The 26465-nt window shown below is 28.5% G+C and overlaps 1 protein-coding gene across 8 annotated transcripts; it reads right to left on the bottom strand.

The window, feature by feature from the left end:
* LOC119601043 (protein anoxia up-regulated-like) lies at nucleotides 1-26465 on the bottom strand. Of its 8 annotated transcripts, XM_037951729.1 has the most exons (9): nucleotides 26141-26444; nucleotides 16971-16997; nucleotides 9691-10191; nucleotides 9438-9550; nucleotides 9248-9372; nucleotides 8818-8994; nucleotides 2260-2461; nucleotides 885-1091; nucleotides 1-830 (listed from the first exon to the last, which is right to left on the bottom strand). In XM_037951729.1, exons 1-9 carry the CDS (start codon nucleotides 26213-26215, stop codon nucleotides 260-262), a joined length of 1998 nt encoding a protein of 665 aa, XP_037807657.1. In that variant the 5' UTR covers nucleotides 26216-26444; the 3' UTR covers nucleotides 1-259. The 8 variants fall into 8 exon arrangements, 7 of the variants coding, with proteins under 7 accessions (XP_037807657.1, XP_037807659.1, XP_037807658.1 ...); XM_037951731.1 differs by lacking the exon at nucleotides 9691-10191 and having other exon boundaries at nucleotides 26141-26445; XM_037951730.1 differs by lacking the exon at nucleotides 8818-8994 and having other exon boundaries at nucleotides 26141-26442.

Here is a 26465-nt window from a genome sequence, read left to right on the forward strand (position 1 = left end):
TTAAGTAATAAATTTAGAATAAGTGTATTTTGGTTTTTATGATTAAACGAAAGTTGTAGTTGTATGAATAAATAGTAAATAAAGAATTGTATGTAATAAATATTCAGCAAATAAGACAAACTGAACTCAATCGAATGGGTTCAGTTGTTAAAGCTCGTATTTTTTTATATGTAATATGTCGATTTGTTTAATACATTTGTATGTGTATGTATGTTGAATAAGTTAGACGAGAGATGTGAAAATGATCAGCTTTCCGAAGTTATTCCTCTTCCGTTTCCTCTTCGGTAGTGGCATCGACAACGTCAGCATCACCACCGCTTATATTCAAGTCAATGGTTGGCTCTTGTTGTACTTCTGGAGTGGCAGGTTCTTCTACAATTGGTTCTTCGGCAGTTGTGGCAGTTGTTTCTGCTTGTTGAGTTTGTTGAATAGTTTGTAGTTCTTGAGCAGCAATTTCAGCTTCTTGTCTAGCAATTTCTGCTAATTCAGCTGCTTGACGGGCCAATTCACCTTCCCGTTCTTCTTCGGCTAGTTTTTCAATTTCAGCCAATCTGTTAATTTCTTCTTCACGAATGCGTTGCTCTTCGGCGAGACGAGCAACTTCTTCAGCCTTACGGGCAGCTTCTTCAGCTTGTTTAGCCTCCTCAGCTTTTTTGGCCTCTTCAGCAAGTCTAGCTTCTTCGGCTAATCTAGCCTCTTCAGCTAATCTAGCCTCTTCAGCTAATCTAGCTTCTTCAGCTAGTCTAGCCTCTTCTGCTAATTTAGCCTCCTCTTCTAGACGTTTTTTCTCCTCTTCGGCAGCCTTACGTTTTGCTTCCTCTTCAAGAGCTCTAAATATAATTTTGTTACAAATTGGAAATATAATATCATAAGTGTGTACGTACTTTTTTTCAGCTTCTTGTGCTGCTTTGACAGCTTCCTCAGCTTGTTTTTCGATTTCAGCCAAACGTTTCATTTCTTCCTCATCTTCTTTGCGTTTACGTTCTTCTTCCTCTATACGTGCAGCTTCTTCAGCTTTTCTGGCAGCCTCTTCTTTAGCTTTGCGTTCAGCAGCTTCTTCGGCTTTGCGTTTAACTTCATCTTCCAAAGCTCTAAAATATGTAAATATACAGAATTAATTAATTGAATTAAACAGTAACGAAAGAAACAAGCTATTAATAAATTAAAAAATACTTTTTTTAATCATTACTCAGTCTTCTGATGACTACTGAGAACAAATTATAAAACATAAGTTATAAAATATCGGCGCAAACTTCTTCGTCAATCCTCTTATCAGTTTAATGCAGAGAGGTAATCAATTCATTATTAATTCTGAGATAATTTCTATACTATGTACCTTAGACCGACTCACTCTGTATGAAAAGCAAAAACATGTTTTTGTTACGAATCTCAAAATTAACCTTGCTTCGTTTTATAATGATTCCCAAAATATTTTAAGTCTAGCGATGGCCGTTCGTGAGATGGACCAAATTTAAAAAAGGTATTTTTGAATTATTTTTTTTTGAATTTATGTTTATTAATTTATTGAAATAATTGACTCAATATGGGGTATCGTTTGAAAGATGTTTCAAAGCCGCGTCTAATGATGTATTAATCATAAATAATCGTCTGCTCATAATTGTCGTATTTCAAAAAATTTTGAATTTTTTTGCATGAATATAAATAAAATTTATGCATAATGTAGGAAATTTTGCAAACCACTATATTAAAAACCCTTTAAAATGATACCACATATTGTATACTTTGTTCAAGGAAAAACTGTACAATTTAAAAAAATAACTAAAAAGGGACTTTTTTGTAACCGGTCCAGCTCACGAACGGTCATCGAGAGACTAAAAATATTTTGGGAAATATCATAAAACTAAACAAATATTTTTTGGAACTGGGTAAAATTTTGAATTGAACGTGAAAAGTAGTGTCTCTTATAGGATAGTTTCTTGAAAACTGTCCAGCTCACGAACGGACAACACTAAACCCAAAATATTTTGGGTAACATCATATTACATAACAGCGAATTTTTTGAGGGGGGTAAACCAAGCACCATTTTTTGTGAGTCGGTCTAATGTACATACTTAAATACTTCTAAACATTTTAGTTCCCTTAAGAAAATCTCAATCATCATTTAAATTATTATTTAAAAAATGTTTGGTACTTTAATTGTTCCTAAGTAGAATAAATTCTAGCTGTTTAAATCTGTGTATTTGGTTTCTGGTAGGATAAAGTTTAATAGTTCGGGCAACACATATCATATTATCTTACTTTTGCTCACGACGTTTAGCTTCGTCAGCACGTTGTGCCTTCTTCTTCTCCAATTCTACGAGATCCAGTTCCTCCTCATTAACTGTCATGAGACGTTCCTGGCGCAAACGTTGTTTTTCCTTAGTTTCATCATCAATTGGATCTTCCAATGGTCTGGGAGCAGAGAATTTCCTACTTGGGCGATGAGGATCCAATTCGGGGTCTTGAAAAAATGAAACCAAATCAAAATTTACATTCAATCATAATATTTACAAGAAAGTTCCACTTTCTCAAATTAAAGTCTGAATAATACAAAAGAATCTTAAAGTTGGAATAATTGAAATACAAAAACTAAAAAGAAAAAACGAAACAGAATATGAATTTGTACTTACTCTTCCCATAACTGTATAGTGTTATGAAAATGCTTTGAGGTCCTGATCATGGCTTATTGCAGTTAGGTACAAATCTTAACGACCGTCTTAAGCGTTGGATTTGCAAATGATTTAAAAGAATTATTTAAAAAAATATTTATAAAAATATCTACATATTAACATATACATACATATATACAAATTGTCTAAAAATTAAATATTATATACATACATCAAAGCAATTATATAAAAGTTAAAAATATTGCAATTCAAAAGTATTGGTTTATAGACCGCTTTTTTAATGTGTCTTGAATTATAAATTACAATTGTTATATTGAGTGTCAAAAAGTATTATTTTGAAATAACATGCATGTTTTTGTTTATAAATAATGCTATTTAGAAATATGTGTAATTAATCATATTAAATAGATTAAATTAATTTCAAAACTAAGAGTCCTGAAAGTCAATAATCTTCATATCGTCACCAAAATTGCAATCTGCCTTAACAAAAATTAAAATTCGACTTTGTTATTGATTCTGATATATTGATGATTTATCTTAATGAATATTTCTAAATAAGTGTCCAAAACATAATAGAAACACAATACCCATTATACATACATATTAAGTGCAAAAAGTGAATTTCCTGCTCACTTTATCGCCCTAAAATAATTTTTAAATGTCTTCGACTTTATATACATACATATGGATGTATATTTTTTTTTTTAATTTGGGTGGGAAAGTTCAAAGTATCTGAAAGAAATATCACGTCGCAATCTAACCAAGAATGCATATTTTTAATGAAATGTAAATTATTGAAAATTTATTAACATGAAAGTCTCAAATACACACATACATACATATGTATAAATATTAAAATTATTTCGAAAATTTGTTTCCGAACATTGACGTCATACCCGCATAATAGCAATCATTTCGATTTAAAAGAATTTTATTGTTCTTAATAGTTTGCAAAAACAAAAATATTTGAAAACATATTATATTAATTTATATTGTTTTTACGAAATATCAAGGCAGAATCTGCCAAATTATTATGACCACACTTGAAATAAATATTCATTCTTTACCCCTCACAGCATCTGTTTTATCATCGTATGTGACAGAGATTAATATACAATTCATTGAAATGTTCCACATGTCCACGAGCGAGGGGTTTAATAAAATTTCATCAGTCATGTCCTCTTCGGAGATTGTATATATGCCAATGCCAGGGGGCATTGAAACGGGTGGCAAATATATGGGTCAAGGCCATTTAATCATTATCTCCCATTTGTCTGTATACTAACGTGAGTACTGTATTGTTGTACTTTGATACTCTCTCATATTTACGATCAGTTTCAAATTTGTATTCTCGAACACTAACGATCAATGTCGAATTTAGATAATAAAAACTATTTTATAGTTGTTTATATTCAGATGGGGTATTTGTTTGTACCAAAAAGCATCCATTATTCACTAGTCATAAAACTAGAAAGCGAATGTGAAAAACCCAACCGCTAGCCTCCACGCTTTGGCGCCCAACAACCAATCGCCCCCCAATAGAGTCTGAACAAGTAAGAACTCAGTAGTAATAATAAAAACACATTCGTTCATTTTAAATTTTCGTCAATGTTTTATATTATTTTGCATTGAAATTTTTCTTTTTTCATTAGTTTATTATATATTTGTTGTAGCAGTTTTTATAATAAATATAATTATAATAATAATAAAAAATCATATAAAATAAATTTCTTTTCACAGATATTTTCTTTGGCATAAGTAGTATTTTTAAGTTTCATTCATTTTCTTACTTTTCTAAATGTGTAGATATTTTCAATATTAAGTAAATGTAGTTTTTTGATAAATAAATCATAATGAATCATAGAAAAATTTATAAAAATCATACATTGGCAAAAAAATCTGATAATTTATATAAAAACGAAATCAACAAATAAGGACAATAATTTTTTAAATAATTTGTTAATAAAAAAAAATAATTAAAACTTAAACACGTTTGTATTGAAGACGTGATTGTGTAACAGTGTTTATGAAAGTGTATGTGTAGTGTAGTTGTGTGTTGCATGATCGAACGCCTGTTGCAATATATTTTCGTGTATGAACTGAAGCATACAATATTTCGAACATACAAACAAATAAACAAACAATTATTAATTATAAACAGAATTCATTTTGTTTTCGTTAAATAACGATGTTAAAATTTATACACAATCAGTTCCAAGTGTATATTTTTCATCTTTTTGGTTATTTGAGTTACATATAATGAGTCTGTCTGTAATTGGGGGTCTAATGTGAGAACATATAATTTAGTTAAACATTTTGTTTATTCGTTTTATCTCTTTTCTTTTAACATACACTTATTTCAATTCAAATTCATACATTTAGGCCTCAACCTCAGCAGAACATACTGCAAAGAATCATTGAATCATAGAAAGAAAAACACATAAATGTTAGCAAAATACTATTAAATGAAATCAACAAAACAAAAACAAAATATCATCAAAAGGATGTTTTATATATGAAAAGATGAATTAACAATCATAAAACAAAATGTTAGTCACAAATGTTAAAAATGATTAGTTTTATAATTGACATAGTGTATGTGTGATTCCTAAAAGTTTTGGTAAAAAGTCCGGCAATTATTGGCCAATATATTTTCCTCCGAGTAAAAATCTATAGCACCCAGTAATAATTTAAAAAAAAGCTTTTACACATAAAAAAGGCGATATGCTGTGAAACTAGAGTCCAATGGTAGCAATTCTGCCTACTCCGTCTTTTTAAGGACTTACAATTTCAAATGATTATTTTAAATATTTAGATGTATTTTATGATGCTAATATTGGTATCAAATGAAAGCTGGAAATCTGTACATTCTATCTATATTTTTTATTAGACTCAGAAAAATATTTAAAAATAAATTATATCTAGAAAAGTTCAAATTTTTAAAACAAACATTTTTAACTACTTTTTTGCGACACATTTTCCTTAAGCCTCTGTTTCTTTCTTAATGCTGATGAATTGAAATAAATAATATTATTTTGATGTTGAGATTATTCGTATGTACTTTAAACTTTAAGGTCCTTTTACAGGGGCATAAGAGCTGACTATGAAAAACTACACCATCAGGTGCCGTATTTCTATAGAATTACAGACATAGCTATATAAACTTAAAATCCGGGTATTTTGAGTTAAATACCATAAAATTAGAATAATAATAATTTCGATTACTTATAATTTCGATAAATTTAATAAATTATTTACGAAAAGATTTCGAGTTTAAAACTAACAGCCTGTTTTTCTAAAACAATTTAGTTCTCACACGAACATTTCATTTTATTACGATCAAGTTTAAAATTAGGTTTTTATAAAACATTTGAAAGTTTTCGTTTAAAAATGTCTAAAATGAAATGAGCTTTTTCTATCGTAACAGAACATTATTGCCTATGTATTTCATTTCTGAATTTTTAAATATTTTTTCATGTAGTAATAAGGTGTTTGGTGTTAACCCTAAAAAATAAACAAAAATAAAATAATTTTAGAAAAAAATTGAAATTATGAAAAAATGTTTTTTTTAAAAACAACATGAAAATTGTATGCAATGTCTCAAGAAATTTAAAGGTTTGTATTGCGAATTACATTCTGGTTCAAATGGCCACATATTATTACGTATTTTGGTAAAATTTTCGTTGTTTTTTGGGCAAACGAAAGGCTTTTGCCTATCGTCTATTTCTGACATTTCTTTCGTTTATTACGAACGAATTCATTTTCTAAAAACCAAAAATATATGGAAAAATAAAGCTCTTTCGTTGCCACTCACATGAAAATTTATTTTTTCGTTACAAAAACGTAAAGCCAATTTCGTTCGTTATTTTTAAGAACGAAGACAAATTTTCATTTTAGAAAAACAAGCTGTAATTGTAATAACTTAGAAAATAAAATTTTAAGTATAGTCCAAGGTACGCTTCTATTCGGAATCCTTCAATTGGTCAATTTTGAATTGTTTCAATAACACAAATTTTTGGAATTAAGTTCTAACTATAAAATAACTGAAAACCTATATATAAATATAGGTAGGTAGGTTGATAAGAGGATGTATACTACATCAAATCCGAAGAAATACACCTAGTCCACTATCGGGCCTGTTGTGCGCTCCTTATCATGAAAAAATGGGAACTGAATGAATTATTTTTCAGTGTTCATAAACTCAGTTTCGTGAACGTAATTCCTAAGAATCTTCCAATCAGTGTTAGTCAGGAATGTTATTTCCGGAATAACATCACTTCCAAGATACTTGGATCTAACTTCTGTCATTCAGCTTTCCTTTGTGGAGCAAAAGCTATTCTCGAGCTTGCGATTTTAATGACCAAATGAAATATTGCTCGATAAATGGTAAGGTACAAATACAGACAAGTACATATCTCGCTGAAGAGTTCAGACTAAAATGGATAGGAAACAAATTCCACGATAAATTGGTTAGTATTGCAATCTGCTACACTTTATTGGGGCAATTGTTTGGATTTTTGAATAATAAGCATTATCTTGATCCCTCCTCCTAAATCATTTATTATTATTTTTAGACCCACGGGTCACAGTTTTGACTGATAATTCAAATTAGTTGTGTCCCATTACTTGCCAAGTTTGCAGATTTCGATCAGAACTTATGTACATGAAGTGTTTTTATACAATAGAAAATTATAAAAGAGAATAAAACTGAGATGTTAAAAATATTTTCCCTGTGTCAGAACTTGTTGATTTTACACAGAACATTATTTTCTAGCAAATAAAAAAATATCAAATAAATTATATGGGTATTTCCAATATACATAATTTATTTGATAAGATTGAAACAAAACGATTTTTTGTTTTGGCAAATGACTAGGTGTAATTAGTCCAATTATTGGTGCCAATTACAAAAACAAGGTAATTTCATACAATAACAAGTAAGAATTTATAGTCGGTCGAGGCCGAAATGTGATTTAATGTTCATAATAAAGCATTAAAGTTGAATGGTACCTTGTCTGAGATATACTTTAAGGTGGAAGTACACAACACGCGTTGGGGCGGCAACGCGTTTAACGCTTTTCAAACTTAATAAGCGGCAAGTTACACACCACGCGTCATTTTAATCTCTCTTTTAATGTTTTTTAAGACTATTACTGTTTTAAAAATCAAAATTTTAAGTTTTTGTATATTTTTTTAACATTTTTCTTCCATTGTTGAAGAAATTTATTTTAGTTTATTCTTATTCTACACAAAACAAAATACAACCTTAATCAGCTGCCGACGCGTCAAAAGTTGAAAGTTGCTGAACTTTTCGCGGCAGACGCGTTACAAACTACAATGTGTAACTTGTTAAATGAAAATACACTATTTCAACTTTTTTTGACAGAATCTTATAACGCGTTGCCGCGTACAACGCGTGTTGTGTACTTCTACCTTAGCCATTTTTTGTTGAATAAAATTGTGTACATTTAAGTCATATTTCGAAGGGGTCATCAGGGTCATGAAGGCTAGTATAGAACTTGGTTTGAACATAATTATGAACTTAAAAGTCCTACTCGGGGGGTTCAGTTGAATGGGGGCTAGGCCAAATATTGGAGATCATGTGCAAAATTTCATTGAATTATCTTCAAAATTGCGACCTGTACTTTGATTACAATGTTTACAAGCCCTTTTCGGGGGTTCAGTTGTATGGAGGCTAGGTGAAATAATGGACGATCATAACCATTTTTAATAAACTTCGCCACTGAGACAATAGAGGATCATGTACCAAATTTAATCGAATTATCTTCAAAAATATTGATATCGATGTGAAATTCGCAATAGACTATTGACTATATTGTATATGCATCGATCCAAATTTCGAAAATATTAGGATATATTGGATTATTGAAATCACGGAATGTCTGTTCTTGTTATTCTGTTTATAAATAGATTTTAAAATGTAACAAATTATATTGTCGCTCTTTAAATATTCTCCAAAACTAATGTTTTTAAATCTATTCGTCTTTAAGGTAATTCGTGTCAAGGACAATCCAAACAAAAGTGTATCACTTCTTCCGTACCACTTTGTATGTATGATGAATGACATGATAATAAAAGTGCAATTATTTACAAATATGAATTCGATTAAAATGAAATGTGTTCGGTTTTTGTTTTATTTTTCATTAATGAAATATTAAGCACTTACCTGTATCGACACTCTCCACTTGTTCTTTGATCATTTTCTCTTTCTTGACTGTGGGGTGTCTCAAGTACCATGACAAAAGATTAATATCAGTGCGTACTCTATCGGTATCATACAGAGGTCTTCTAACATTGTAAGCCTTATCGCCACAAATCCTTACCGAAGCGAGATGACTTTTGCCTTTATATTTTATATAGTTTTTTTACATATTTTTTATAGTTATATATTTGTTTGTATTAATTAAAATTATTTTATTATGTACATTTTGTATGAGTGTTTGTGTACGTAAGTAATAGAGATTGTAAAGATATAGATTGTGTTGTTTTGTATTTAGTTGGGAAAGAATGGAAGAAATTTCAATTCAGTCCGTTATTAATAAATCTATCTAGACAATCGCAAATTAAAAACTAAGAGACAAATATCGCATACTTACCAACATATTTGTGAGCGGGTTCTGGATACATCGACATTCTGTGCACTTCCTTGGCAATGTGGCGCACAGGATTAGTGATGCGGGAAACATAAGCATCGAAAGCTACATCAGTAGTGGGTTCATAACTGTACAAAAATAGCGAAAGTAAATTATAATTACAATTTCAGAAATTAGTTGCTTTCAAACTTACCCAGTCACTGGGAATGGTGTCATGCTGCGTGCACGACGTACTACAGGTGTGTGCAAGTCACGAATAAGCGATTGAGCTCTATTACGTATTCTGCCGGTTTCCTCGCGGAACGTCTATGGGTTTTGGAATTCGAAATTCAAGAAAATAAAACAATTAATTCTTAGAAGTAAAATTAACTTGCAAAAAGCATCAGTGATAGCCAAAGGTAGAGCGGAAAACAAAATCGATTAAACAAAATTCAAACACAACTCACAGTGAAGGGTTCAGTGCTGAGGTAATTAGTTAGTGCGCGGGCACCATAACCGGGCAGAGTTCTCTTCAAATATGAGGGAGTTACACGTACTGGAGAAGTTGTTACTCTCACGGGAGTCAAGGAGCGTGAGTAGACACGAGTCACTGGCGACGAGTACAAATAGGATGGTGATGAGTAGATATAGGTCGATGGTGTATAAGACGAAATGTATCTCGGTGTATAAGACGAAACATATGGGGTATAAGACGAATAATAAGTGGTCGATGGGATATAGGACGAAGAATATGTCGTTGGTGTAGTGTAAGTGTATGAAGATATACGCTCTGGCGATGTAATAACACGGGTAGTTGTCGTACGACTCACACGAACTGGTGATGGCGAACGAATTACACGTGTAAATACACGAGCTGGGGAAGTCACAACTCGAACTGGCGATGAAATCACACGGGTTCCACGAGTATAGCTTGATGTCGAGTATATCGGATAACTCGATTTGTACACCTACATATGGTATATTATAAAAATATAACTTTATTTCTAGTTATGTATGTATGTGTGTTGTATGTACATATGTATTTATGTATATATGTATGTATGAATGAGTATATGTATTTGAAGTGTTTAAAAGGAGTATGAGATTCTGATGTATTGAATCAAAACTTATGTCCAGAAAAATTAAGTAATATGTTTTCTGTTTATTTGTATTTTGGTGTAATTTATTTTTATTTGTCTCAAGTAAATGAAAAGATAAAGTGATTATGATAAATACTCGATAAAAATTAGAGATGACACTCATTCGATCGTAATTCGTAATTTAATTTAAACTGAATAATGTACAGTTTCTGTAATACTCAGCTGTAATTTTGTATAGTGAATCCAGTTATTGGGCGACATGGCGATGACTTCCGACAATAATTAGATTCCATGATAAGCCCGATTCTGATTTCAATCTTTCTTTAAAATTAATGACTCTAAGCGATATTTATGAGCGTTCAAACAGTATTTAAAAAGAAAACTTCTATCGGAGCGTGGTCTAATCTTTTGACCACCTTTAACACCAAGCAAACAATTTCTATAAGAAATATTCGTGATACATCATTTTTGAAAATTTACACAAAAATATCAAAAGTACTTTATTCCATTTAAAATACAATAGAATATTTTAATACTATAAAATATTCAAAATGAAAATTGAGTTCAAACAATCAATCAATTTTTTTACTTAAGTTCATCAATTCAAACTGGTTTGGCGATATTTGGCGAATTTTTTCTTATAAAAATCTGAATAAATTTGAACAATTTTCTCTAGATAAGATTTGGTCGAAATGTTAGAAAAAAATAATTTTAACTCTTTCACGTATACGGGACACCGGTGTCCCAAGATTTTTTTTAAATTTTCCCCATTTTGAACGTAATTTTGAATTCACAGCTAGAGTAAATGTTTATTTCCAAAAAAATAAGTTATTTTTTAGAATTTGATGTCACTATATGCTAAAAAAGATAATATCCTGCGATATTCTTCGAAACACTTTTTCCATTTTTCATCAAAAATGATCAATATACGTCAAAATAAAGTGTGTTAGGATGTCATATCCATAAAAAGTCCAGCGGCTTAGTTTTGTGCGCGAAAGGGTTAATGGCACAATTTTTGAATAAATTAATAAAGTCCTATTATTTACCCAATTTTACACTTCTCAATCGAATTCCGGCACGGGTTCCCGTTACTCGATTGGGATAAAATTTAACACCAGTTAGTTTTAGACACTAATGTGCAGAGTAAGATCCATCCAAGCAAAATCGATATATTTGTGCACCCTAATGTAAGTACGATAACAAAACAGCGGGGAGAAAATGGGTTTCGAAAACTGGATGTCTTTTTATAAATTGTACCGTTTTTTTACAATATTTTGCTTCCTATAACACCCTTTAACAATTTTGAAAAAAAATATTGGTATCAAATGAAAGCTGAAAATCTGTGCATTCTATCTATGTTATTTATTTTACTCACTTAGACAATAAATTTAAAAAAAAATTAAATTTAAACAAGTAGGAAAGTATAGTCGGACATGGCCGACTACACGATATCCTACACCATGGGTATACTTTAAAAATTATTTATTTTTCATAATGAAACCTTTATGTTGAATGTTACTTTAATTCTGATGTATTTAAGCAATTTATTAATGAAAAACTAAATTTCTAAAAGAGTCTTTATATGGGAGTTGGGGTCAAATATGGACCGATCCTCAACAAATAAGGAAGAGGGATGTAATTTTGTGAAAAGTTTAGTTATGCTGAATTTCATTACGATACTAACGGTTATAAGTAAATTTTTGGACGTTTAAGTTATTTTTTAAAGGGGGGTTTGTATGGGGGCTAGGGTCAAACTACGACCGATCATTATAAAAATTTGCATGGTCATTTAAGTCTATATAAAACATAGTTGTGCCAATTTTTGGTGAAATAGTAGTATATTTGACGTAGTTATGTGTTTAAAACCGTAAATCGGAAGGTAAGGTTGTATGGGGGTTAGGTGAAATAATAGACCGATTTCAACCATTTTCAATAGACATCGTCCTGTGTATCCAATGTGGCAAAAAATTCGTATGGTCCAAATTTTATCAAAATATCTTGAAAACTGTGGCCTGTAGCTTGCGCACAAGGTTTACATGGCCGGACATGTCTTAATCGACTCAAAGTTATTCTGAGTCGGTCGATATACTTTAAGGTGGGTGTAGGACCAATATTTTTATGCGTTACAAACATCAGCACAAAAGTGTGTAGGGTATAAAAAGATCTCATTTTCCAAGCAAAATGTTTAACTACTTTTTTGCGACAAACTTTCTTTAAGCTTAAATTTCTTTTAAATCCTGATGAATTGAAATAAATAATATTATTTTGAAGTAGAGATTCTTAGATTCATTTGAAATTAATATCAGATTATTCATATATACATATTTATAATTTATTCTTTTGAAATTGTATTTTCTTTGAAATTTAAGGTCCTTTTACAGGGGTATAAGAGCTGATTATAAAAAACTGAGTACTAGAATACTAATTTTAAGTTAATGTTGAAAAATCTCAATTTTATTTACAAAACACGTTAAAAAACGTGACATTTTGAAATTTTTTATTATTTGGGCAAAAAAAGTAATTTTTTGATTTTTATTTTTTCGAGCAGAAATAAAAGTAATTTTTTGACTTTTGTTTTTTTGATCAGAAATAAAAGTTATGTCCCAATTTGGTTTAGATAATATAGAAGTTATTTAATTCATCGTGATATTAGTATTTATAAGTAAGTTATGATTGTTCAAGTTATTTTCTGAAGTGAACTTTGTCTAAACTTAGTTATGCCATTTTTCTAGAGATACTAGTGTATTTAACATAATTATTAACTCCAAAGGATCGGTTGCGGTTCGTACTGTGGTACACACATTATCTTTGGATTGCATTATTTTTAAATTATGTCAGAAAATGGTCATAAGCCTATTAGTTACAGTTATTGTCACAACTCAACCAAAAAATAACATTTCTTTAAAACGAAGGGAAAAGTGGCAGAAAAATAAGTAAAAAAGTATAGTCCGTCAAATAATGACTGATACAAATAAAATTTGGTGAATGGAATTATGTACCAATTATTACGTAAATTGATATTATGAATTTTATAAAACCTAACTTAGCCATTTGATTACACAATCCGACAAAATTTAAAAAATGTCAGTCACTGACTAAAATATACTTGTCTAAAGGATTAAATTACGTTGATTTCGAATCAGACTTCGAGATATTTTAGCTTAAGGTTTGAAAAAAAATAATTTTTGCTATTTATGTCAATATAAAGGTTTAACATCTGTTATATTTTGTTCATTCTTTTAGATATAGACATTTCTAGAGAAATGCCTACCACGACTGAAAAAGTAAACAACCTTACAACTTTGGCATCTTAAAAAATAATTAATTAAAATTTGTTATATGTTATTCCATTGTACCAAAGACGAAGGCTATTGAAAATGTTTGAAATAGATCAATTATTTCATTTAGGGTTTGACTCTAGCCCCTATAAAAAGATTTTTTTCTGAAAATTACTTAAATGTCTAAAATTCACTTATAAACACTAGTAATTTATTAAACTAAGGCATAAGTAAATTTATTCATGATCGTCCTTTATTTAACACTAGTTCCCATGCAACACCACTCTTTAATCTTTGTCTATAAATTGCTTAAATATGTAAATATTTCCTTTGAATCATATAGGATTTTTAGACTGCATTATAAATTTACTGCCTGTTTCACAATATCGAAACCACATTTTCGATATTGAAAACAAAAACAAAATTTTAAATGAGTGAGTCATTTCGCTCGGAATCGAATATTTTGTTCATATATTACGGATATTTTATATATGTATGTAATTATGTATTATGTCGATCTTGTCGATGTCATCATAAATACGGGTTTTCATTATATACTATATTTTCTCTAAGTTTCATTTAAATCGTTAAAAACAAAATAATATTTCACTATGGGTTCCAGAAAATTTCTTAATATTGCATAGCTTGATTTTGACCTTCACAATTTATGGGTTAACATTATTCCATTTTACTAAAATTTCAGATGTATGTTTCCTATTATCTTGAATTTTATATTTTGAAAAGGTTATATAAAATGCATAACAGTAAAAAATAAAGCATGTTTTTCAAAAATGTTACCATAATATTGTTTTTTTCCGAAATCCTCAAAATTCAAATCGCAGGTACCGCTAATAAGTGAGATATACATATCGACCTAATTTCTTTACTATTTTATTCCATTCTTTATTGTCCATAAGTCACATGGAGTTTTTCTTAAAACGTTTAAATTAGCTTAATAAAATTGTTAAAAGTTCAAAACTGCCGTTTGAAGGGATTCACATTTGTGACTAAAGTAGTTTTCGTTTATAGTCATCACTGTTATATTCACATTAGTGACATTGTCAATTTTATTAGATATAAATGTCTCTGTCGATCAATTTCATTTAAAAAGATTACTTTATAGTACTCTTTTTGATATAAGCACTTTTCACATATATGCCATCTATCCGTGGCTATTAAAAGTCATGTTATATTCACGATATTGTCACATACGAATTTTTTTTTAAATTATCGTGAATTGAATGAAGAAGTTTTTGTTGAAGAAAAACAATTTTCGATTAAAGAAATTTAAAATGCAGTAGATATTTTGCGAAATTTTTGCTTAGAGCAAGGTATAATTAAAAAAATTTTGTTTGAAAAAAATAGAAGATAAAACTGTAACCAACATCCTCAACCTAAAACAGACTAATATTGATGATTTTTTTTAAATAATATAAACAATATTTCTTTAATGTAATGAATTTATGAAAATAATATTTATTTCTTTATTAAACATGAATTTTTATACCCACCATCAAAAAATATTGGAGTATATATATATATAAAAATGGATAAATTGGACTTTTTACATTTAATATTTAAATGTTTTTGTAGATAGAGCCTTTTTTTGTCAATAAAATCGCTAATTTTGGTCGGAGGAGTCAATTTTATGTGGACATTTGTTTTGATACAATACATCAGAATCAACAATAAAATCGATTTGAATTTTTGGTTAGTTAGGGCCGTTTGCGTTTCAGGTGACGATATATTGTGTGTCCTTATTAAATTCTAAGACAATCTAGCCATGTCTGTCCGTCCGTCTGTCTGTTGAAAGCACAATAGAGGCCGAACGGCAAGAGGTAGAGGATTGGTCGATAACTGACCCTACCCCTCATATAGGGTGCCCTTCAAAAAATTAATTTTTTGCTTATTATTTACTAAAAAATATGAATATAGCGATGAAATTTGACATAAATAAGCCAAATCTCTACCGAATTTTATGTGGATCGATCCCTAATTGACCCTGCCCCATAGCAATGGTTAACGTGGTCCAATCGCGCTAAATTTTTCCAGAATGCATTTCTATAACTCAAAGTATAAGTCTAGACTCTGGAGGCAGAGTCGGCCAATATTCGCAACTTCTGTGATATTAAAGAATTTTATATTTGGGACATACATAAGTATACAGTCAGAAATAACACTGGGATTAATGAAAATTATTTACAAAGTATTTTCATAGTTTAAATAACTCATAAGAATTATATTTATAAAATATTTGAAATAAATTAAATTCTATTCCCTAAATCAAAATATTACTTTTACCATGACACAGTAATGTCGAAAACTTAAAAAAATAAAAATAATTTGTTTTAAATAAGTTAATTAGTAAATTATCTCAACCTCCGGCTATCGCTTAAGCGGTAGATATTGAGAAAATTGGGGTAAAAGTTTTAATTAATATGTATAAACAATCAAATCCAAATTTGTATACCCTGTATATCCTACTATTGTGATTTTGTAATGCATAAAATAATTGGTTTAGTATACACCTTAAAGTAACCGTTCCCAAGTTGTGGTTCACTGACACATGATGTCCGAGCAATATTCTATGGTGACGGTGAGTAGCTATTAAAAAATTTTAGTTTCTCAAAGTGTTTCATTTTCTTAGTAACTACTTTTTATATAACCTTATCGATCGTGGTTGTCATATTTCTTAAAGTGTAGAATCTTGAAGAATTGCTCAAACAATTCTTTAGTGCTAGATTCTATCGCCACTATTTTTTATAGTTCTAGTTTACATTGAACATATTTTTATTTATCAAAGTTATTTTCAGCAGAAAATCTGGAAATGATAATTTATGTATGTAGAATATGTATGGGGGACCGCATATTATGCTAATAGACTTCCTAAGCCAATTTAACGATGACCGCACCTAACTCCCATACCAGCATTATTTCCGATTATCACAAGTTTATACATAAGTTTAAAATACTTTGTACTAGCAAATTTTATAAGATTTGGACAAAAACTCGTTGACTAGTCTATCGATTACTCCAATATCTAAAAGTATATTGAATAATATTTTTCTAAATTTTATATTGTAAAAAGGACAATATCTCGAGGGGGTACTGAACCAGGAGTTATGACTGTAAGTATGAGTCAATGTTAAAATGGATAATGTTGCCTATAATAGCAACAACTCATTGATGATGGTCCATTATGGTTTATTATTATTAGAGAGATCGTTAATGTGACACATGGATGGGTTTTAACAGTAACACGTTCAATATTTAAATATGCCAAACATATTTAGATGAGTGATGACGACAAGTAATGGAAATGCATGAAATAAACTGAATAAAATAATTGAAGATATTGTAGGTACTTACGCGAGAAACCTTGGTTACTACAGGGTACTGAAAGTCAAAAACAAAAAGTAAGAAATAAATATCAAAATCATAAAAACTGAATGTCAAATGCCTGGTGATCGGAATAGAAAACGTTGACTGGAATCCTTATATGTTTTATCGCTAAGTCCATATCATTAAATAAAATGTACACATTTACATGTTTGTTTTTTGTTAAAATTATTAATGTAATCAACTTTATTAACTGATTTAATTTACATTAACATATCACTTGTTAATTGTTTACTGTTTTGAAAGCAACATATTTTAATATTTTAAACGATTCTTAAAATCACTACCATTTAGAATACAGAGCAAGTATATAACTTTAATACAAAAATCCTTTGTTAAATATGTACGAATAGGTAGGTAGTATATTGAGTATTAGTATAAAAAATACGTGATAATTAACACTAAAACTAATTGTTACATTTAAAAAGTTGAATATTTGTTTTGAAATACTTATACAATTTGTATTTTATATAAATATAAGTACACGGTAAGTAAAAATGGATGATTAGTAAGTTCTATTGATAATGCTGGCTATTTGATGGCCTGACACATAAGTTCATTCAAATCCAAGTTCGGTTTGTATTTCACGTCTGACTCACTTAGACGCGGTAAGAGAAGTGACGATAACGGGTACCACCGGGCAAGTTGCCAGTGGTAGTGGAGGAATAACTGTATCCACCAGGACCACCGCCGGAGGTGCTAGAACGTTCAGTGCTGTAGTTGTAACCACCGGGACCGCTGCGAGATGACGATTCATAAGAAGATTCGTATGTAGAGCGTTCGGGTCTAGTGTAGGGATTGCTGGAATCGTAACTGTTCTTCTCTACGGTGGACTTGTAAGAGTAGGAGTAGTCATTGGAGCCACGGGTACGGTGAGTGCCAGGAGCAGAACTGCACAGGTCCAAGCGAGGAGTCTGTGAATTTTCAGTAAAATACATTTACAAACATTTTACCTTTAATTTTACTTAATCTTCAATAAAAGACGTACAACTAATGAAAACAATCTAACTGAATAATTATAAAAATTTTAAGGTCGCGTCGAACTCGAAACTCTAACTAAGAAGGTGACTAAACTCGTAAGCAATTAAATGAAAGGAAATTGAAACATGTTTGAATTTACATTAAAAACGTTTCATTCGATTTCACTCGAGACTTTATGGAAAGATTTCGAAAGATTAACTGAATGTGGATCAAGCAAAAATTAGCATTAAGAAAAAAAAAAAAACAACATAAAATAGCCATACAATTATTTTATATATTATAATAAATATTATAAAATGTAAATAAATACAAATCAAAAGTGCATACATATAAAAAATAAAAAGAGTTTAGGATTTCATACATACAAACTAACAAATTTCTACTTAGAAGTGGTAGGGTGTGCGTGTTTGTGAGTGTGTAAGTATTTGAAACAAACCCATAATTATAAAAATCGTTGCATAAATTGTGAAAATAATTGTTTAAGTTTGTGTATTAAATTTTTTATAATATTAATAGACGTATCTGGTGACCATGGCACCCGATTTTGGATTCCGGAAAGTTTCACGTCTAACCGGCAACGATTCGGAGGCGGCACGATGCATGCGTGGTAAGACTGCATCTAAACTGTCGCGCGATGTGCGACCAGCTGTATTGCCGCCAGCCTCAACGGTATCAATGTGTTGACGCACCATTGATAAGATACGTTCGCGATTTTTATCACGGGCTGGCACGTATGGCTTGATCGGTTCGTTGAGCACTTTATAGCTCGGCTTAATGGCGGCTCTATTAATTGGATCTAAAATTGAACTTTTGCGCTCTTCACGCTCTGGACGACGTCGGCCAAAAGCAGTAATTGGATCCGTAATCAAAGATGGTCGTGGCACAAACGGACACTTTTCCCAGTCTATTGGTGTTTTTGTTGGTCTCTGTAAAGTGCCCACATGGGAAATTTAAAGAAAAAACAACTATATCTTAATAATAGGTTTTGCGTTTTTGTCATAATAATGTTTGTTGTTGTTTTATTTAGAAGGTGAAGCAATTATAGGCTTAATAGCCTCCAATCAAGCTACATTTATACATACATACGAATACCAAGAGGACAAACTGTATGGTTCAGCAATCGCATATTTACAGCTAAAACTGGGCAAGGTGCTTACAAAGTTTATGTTCAAAAATAATAATTATAAAAGTGTTATAAAATAATAAATTGGCTTTTTGTGCAAGTTATTGTAGTAATTGTTTTAACAATTATGTAAATATCATCATATAACTAAGTATAACTGTACAATGTAAGTAAAGTATTAAATTTCCTAACTTTTGCGCGCAGTGTGGTGGTAAGTATTGGAAATTAATAGAATTCTGATCGTGAATGGTAGTGGTGCGAGATTAAATGAAAACGTGCAATTTAGTAGTTACATACTAAGTTAGGATGTGGAATAAAATAAATAATTTATGTTTAAATAATATTTATATATTTTTATTTATTCAATTGCATTTCATTTAAAAGTACAAACATATTTACATGAGGTAAATTAATGCCAAACAATAATCCTGAATAAGTTAAAGTAACGATAAGTTCGTTTTAAATATTTCTTTGGCGAAAATTCGGTTTCGATTCTCGCTATGCACTCTTTATACATTTACTTATTATTTGTACAATTTATGATTAGGTCACAAAATTGATTTTCCCTATTTGAACATATAGATACATATGTATGTACATACATATATATGTACATATCTATCATTTCGATAAATAAGCGCAGTTTAGTATTTGGTGAAAACGATATTGCAATAAATACACAGAATTGTAAAAATCCCGTGAAGTATAATTATCACACCATTGCTTCTAGGAAACATTCAAAAGTACAAGTAGGTATGCATATTATTTTGGAGACCTACATATATGGGCTGTATTTCCACAAAGGTCTTATTTTCTAAGTAGCTCTGCTGAGTAAGTTTCACGGAATGCCATTTTGAAATTTCCATACATACTCATGTATGTATGTATGTATGTACGAATACAACTTGTAAAAATATTTTACATTCTGCTAATCATACAAAAAAATATGTTAAAAGACTAAAACAGAACGTATGCATATTTCTCTCCGATTCTGCTTATGTAGATCAATAATGCAAAATATAAATATTAAAAAAACGATGCCCTTAATTTAGAAATACATAATTCGTTAAATCGAAATCTTGTGCTTTTGTATCAATAAATACATACATACATACTATATGAATAAATTATGCTATAAATATAACATTTTAAAAGGTGAGAATTTTTAATAAAATTTAGAAAATATTTATATCTTAATAAAATCATGAATATATGTATGTATGTATGTACATATATTTTTTGTTTACTTAAAACATTTTTGTATAAATATTTTTAAATAAAAAAGACCTTGTGAAAAAATATATTTATGTATGTTTGAATGTATACGATATTTTAATGGCAAATCCTACTCATTTAGTAGATTTTGCGATTCTCCATAAAATATTTATAGAGATTTGAAAAATATGCGCGCGCATCTTACATTACAAAGCAATAGATGGAAATTTTAACACGGAAAAATCTTGACATTTTTCGAGTTACAAACAGACATACATATGTATATTTGAAATGGTAATACATATTTAATAATTAAGTTTGTAAAACATATATAAATAATATTTGATAAAATATTGAAATTTTTTTTGCAGAAGCAAGAGAACATTTTTTGTAATATTATTTATAGATATAAATTTAACTTAAAATATTTAAGTTCAACATCTATAGAGTCAATACAATTAATAATTAATTAGTTTTAAGAATAATATATACATACATATTTGTATATAAATATATATTTATGTATGAGACTATGTAAGTAGAGTATGAAATAGTTTTTAATTAGTTCTTCAAGGAAAAACTGAAAACTTGAATCATGTAAAATTCATTAATGTGTCATCATGTGTACAAAATTATTGAGCAGAAAGAAAGCCTTAAAGTGAGAGACTAGTTATTTATGTATATATTAGACGTGCCCTTGAAAATTAATTTGTCTTAAATTTATCAAACATATTTTGATCATTACTGAATGTTTTTAATTTGGCTAAAATATAGTATTTATATGTATAACTTTGAAATAACTGCTATTTAAACAAATCTTTCTTAAACTTAGATGTACTTTTTTAATATAGAACTTTTTGATCGACAAAGAAACAAATATTTCTTGTTTTGGGATTTAGCTAATTATTTTAAAATAATGTGATTGTTTTTTGAAACATATAGGAACATTTTTGAATATAGAATTTTAAAATTTTATTTAAAAAAAATGTATTCTTATTTGCATATCTAATTATTAAATAATAATTATTATTAAAATATTTATATAATTATAATTATTAAAATATTAATAATTATGAAAATTCTAAATCGGAACTATAGATTATTATATTTTATGTTATTAACGGTTTATCACGGTTTCCTGAAAAACATTAACTAAATCTAAAATTATGGTAATGTTTAATGACCAGTTTCATAAAGTGTGAATTTAAAAGAAAAACTTTTTTAAAAATTATTTTATTTTCTTCAATTAAAATTATAGTTGTTTTATCTTATTAACAAAAATTTATGTAAAAATGCTTCCTGCGTTGGGAGGATATTTGTCATTAAAAATTCACATCGAACAGAGTTTGAGTTATCACTTTTTGAATATAGTGTCTTGATATAACTTAGAACATATTTTTACCAACTGCCAATTATTTAGAGATATACGAATTTGTGTATTAGTTTGTTATCACTATCTTTTTGACTAATTTTCAAATTTATTTGTTAAGGGCAGGTCTAATGTCTAAATACTCTTGTACATATTGAATACAAAAAAAAAAAAAAAAAAACAAAATAAACATTTGGCAAGAATGGTACAAATTTTAATATTTTCATTTTTCATTTATTTTCCCGGCAAATGTGAAAACACATTTATTATACATATCTGTACACACATACAGTGTCTCTCATAATTATTCGAATTTGGGTAAACTATAAAAAGAAACCAAATTTAATAATATATTTTGTGTGCAAAATAAATAAATTAATTTGTTATATTGTATAGATAGTCCTTATGTTTGATATCACGCTTTTTAAAACTTGAAAAATTTGCATTGATTTAAATTAATTGTGCTTTTTTAAAAAAAGTCCATGAAATTGCCTCACAAAAGTATACGAATTTTTCCTGTATTTCATATTTGATCATATTATACGCAACACAAATTTTAGAATCGAATGGTTTTTATGCGTAATATTGTTTTAAGGGGTTACTATCCACGGAAAGGATATATTTTTGGCCCATTTGGTCCACAATTTTGCGGAATTTGTACCCTCTTTTCATGTATTATCATTAAAATGGCGATTTTTGGCCATAATTGTAAATTTTTCTCCTTTTTTCCAGAGATAAAACAAAAATTTGATATTGGGACTTAAAAGACCCTTTGGGGTATCTAAAAATAATATCTTTTGTTACAAGAATCTGTATTTAAACGTTCCAAGATAAATTATTCGGATCATTCTTCTTTCGCTAATTCAATATATTGGAACTTAGTCCATTTTTATAATACTAGGATAAACTATTTTCGGGGAAAGTTTTCTGGTATATATTCTTTTAGATATCAGCTTTTATACATTTTAAGTTTTCAATGTGTTGTGGAAGTGTACAACTCCAAAACATGCCTCGAAGAAACACCATTCAAAATAGTAAAATCATTATTTTTATATACCAATGGCCTCCATGCTGCATAGCACGATATCATTATGATTACATCAAAAATGTTGATATGTGTTTAAATATTATTTACTATGATCAAATTAAAACCAAAATTTAGGACTTACAGTGTTATTGTAACGGGCAACATAAGCGTGAAAGTTACGAATAGTAAAAACTGAAATCTACTATATAGGATGACGTTTTGTTAAGGCATGTTTTGGGGTTGTATACCGCTATAATATATTGAAAATTTAAAATACATTAGTGCCAATATGTACATGAATATACACTAGACAACTTTGTCGAAAAATATCGTCCCTAGAGGTACGAAAAGGGACTTATGATCCAGATAATTCAATTAGAAACTGAAAAACGATACCAAAAACACATCTTGGAACGTTTAAGTACAGATCCTTATAACAAAAAATATTATTTTTAGATACCCTATGGGTTCTATTAAATTCCAATATTAAATTTTGGTTTTATTTCTGGAAAAAGGGTGAAAACATTACAAATATAGCCAAAAATCGCCATTTTAATGATATTACATGAAAAGAGGGTACAAATCCCCCAAAATTGTGGACCAAATGGGTCAAAAATATATCCATGCGGTTGATAGTAACATATTAAGCATAAAACCATGCGATTCTAAAATTTGTGTATCGTATAATATGATCAAATATGAAATACAGGAAAAATTCGCATACTTTTGTGAAGTAGTTTCATGGACTTTTTTTAAAAAAGCACAACTAATTTAAGTAAATGTAAAGTTTCCAATTTTTAAGGGGCGTGATATCAAAACTAAGGACTATCTAGACAATATAACAAATTAATTTATTTATTTTCCACACAAAATATATTATTAAATTTGGTTTCTTTTCATAGTTTACATAAATTCGAATACTTATGAGAGACACTGTATATACATATGTATGTATGTTTATATATACTTTTTTTGTATAGTATTTAAAATATACAGACATGCATGTACACGATTTTAATGTTTATATTTTTATTATTTCATTTATTTATTTTTCAAAAAATATTACGTAAGAAAAATATTTTTAAATTATTGCAAAATTGTTTTTCAAAAATTAAAAGTACATAAGAAAATACATGTATCTATATCCAAGAGTAAATATGTATGTATGTATGTATGTATATGTTTTCTTGCATATGTTTAAAGATATGCAATTATTAATTGTCCTTGAAATATGCTCTAAATACGCGCAACCTTAATTTAAACTAAAACTAAAATTTTATTTATTTACACAGTTTTCATATTAAATTATTTAACATATAAAACATTAAAAATAATTATAACAATTAAAAAATATAAATAGTAGTATAATTTTACATTAATTTATATTATTAATTATACACATACATATACAATGATACAAATACATTACTCATTTATTTATCTAAATGTTATGTTATTTTTCTCATTGTCTTTTATAAAATATCCTGAGAATATTGTCATTTAATTAAAAATTAATAATTCAATTAATATAACTGCAGTTGACAACAGGTGCTAAAACACGTCTAAAAATATCGAAATTAACATTGACCTGCTAATATAACTAAGGGAATATCTATGGTGACAGTCATTTGTTTCTTGTCAATTAAAACAATAATTTTTTTGTTTTTATGGTTTAGAAAAACGTTTTTAGGTCCGTGAAAAAATCGATAAACATTACACAAAAATTTAAGTTTATCAGATACACATGTATATTATGAATTCTGGTAATATTGAAATAGTCAAAAAATCTGTGAACGAATAAATTTTGATTTTGCTTTATCTAGTGGCCTAATTAAAAATTAAACTCATATTTAAGTACTCAATAATTTTGTAACTGATTTTTAATGTTTGTCTCTAGTTAGGTAGACATTCGGAAAAAAATTGTTTCAACATTTCAAAATTTCCATTATAATCGGGTTCTAAAGAAAATATTTGTTATTTCTAATTAACAATTGTTTAATTATTTAAACTTATATTAAGGAAATAATGACTTACAACAAATTTAAAAAGTAATTGAATAAATTAAAATATAAATACAAGTAAATAAATTTATTTATAACTTAAATTCAGTACTTTTCCGATTTTCAAGTTCAATTATAAATAAAAAAAAATTATTACAAAATCTAACAAATCGGAATAGTACTGGACTTGAACTAAGATAATATTGTTGTATTATTAGTCAATGAAAAAACAATAAAAATCATTTGAATTATAATAAGCCTATTATGAATTTAATGTATTATTAAATATTTATATAACTTTGTTTTAAGCAGTTATCGTAACATTAAAAAAAAAGTTTTACAAAAAAACAGACTCTTAACATGACTTATGACTATATGGACTTCTGATAGTGCGATAATAATTAATTTAGATATTTTAATTATATGTTAAAAAAATTACGACGATATCATTAGAAATTAAAATTAAAATACGAAAAAACAAAAATTTTAAGATCAAAATAATGCAGTTTCAAACGTGTTTCAATTCCGACCAGGTACATTTTTTTCTTTTCATAAATCACTAAAACAAATTTATATTCTAATAAAAATGCTTAAAATTTAAAAAAACTAAAAAATTATTTTGAGAAAATTTGGTCTATAAGTGAAATATACAAGCAATATAGAGAGAAAAAAACAAAAAATTAAACTCTTAAAAGAAAAACAATCTAAAAGTTTTTATCTTTCTTCTACTAGCACAATTTGAAATGGCAACATTTAAAATAAAAAATAGATAAAAATAAATACATATTTTTTGAAAATTGTGTTTAAAATATTCTCATATCCATATTCACAAACTACCCGTTAGTCTTTCTGTCTGCCAGTTGATCTGTCCGTTCATCCATTAATCGCCCGTCTTTGGATGTTGTTGTTTTTTTTTTTTTGGCAAAAACACCTTTCAGTAAATTTTAAACTATTTAAATAGAATTATGTATATATTTTTGCACACGGTTCAGTTTTTTTTCAATTATTCATGATTATTCACCAATAATAAAAATACGATTTTGGTTTAATTTTTCTAATTTCAAATTCTATGAGTTAAAAGTAGTTTATCTTTTTTATTTTTTTTAATAAATTCATAAATTGTTTTATTATAATTTTTTAAAATTTGTAATTATTTTCAATTTATACATTTGTAATGGATATTTTGAAATATTTAAACACAATTTTCAACTTTCTTTTTTATTTCGATTTTATTTTTTGGACTTAATTAGGATTAAAACCACACTACACTCTATTCAAAAATATAAAACTATTTTCGTTAGAATTTAATTATTATTTTTTTTTTTTTTTGGGAATAGGAAAGTTCACAAATCCTAGCTACGTATTCTTGCAAAAGGTATATAATTCGGTGTAAACACATCAAGTAAAAATAGTATGAACGCTTACCGAAACTGCGTACGAGGTAACGACTGGCCTGGAAGAGTAGGTTCTGCGGGTAGTAAATCCACTTTCGTAAACCATTTTCGTTCGATTTAGTTTAAAATAATTTCAAATTGATAAAGAATTCTTTTAAAATTTAGAAAATAATTTTCTTTTTATAATTTAACACTAGGTCCACTTTAGGATTTTAAATTTTGTATAACTCGTTTCGTGTGTGCACTTAGCGCCCGTTCGAGATCTTCTGAATTGTTCGTTGCTGGTGGATGCTGTTTTTGATTTTTGAAAAATATTTGAAAATAATGTACGTTTATTTTGTTTCTCTCTCAGTGCC

Source organism: Lucilia sericata, unplaced genomic scaffold (assembly GCF_015586225.1).
Source record: "Lucilia sericata isolate MDLA Ls3-8-SP2 unplaced genomic scaffold, ASM1558622v1 Contig000138F_arrow, whole genome shotgun sequence".
NCBI lineage: Eukaryota > Metazoa > Arthropoda > Insecta > Diptera > Calliphoridae > Lucilia > Lucilia sericata.

Coding starts and splice junctions, on each gene's coding strand:
- LOC119601043 (XM_037951729.1), bottom strand. CDS start 26,215: ATGGTTTACGAAAGTGGATTTACTACCCGCAGAACCTACTCTTCCAGG. Junction 1,092..2,259: donor GCTAAACGTCGTGAGCAAAA/GTAAGATAATAT, acceptor TACATATTTTAG/AGCTTTGGAAGATGAAGTTA. Junction 831..884: donor GCACAAGAAGCTGAAAAAAA/GTACGTACACAC, acceptor AATTATATTTAG/AGCTCTTGAAGAGGAAGCAA.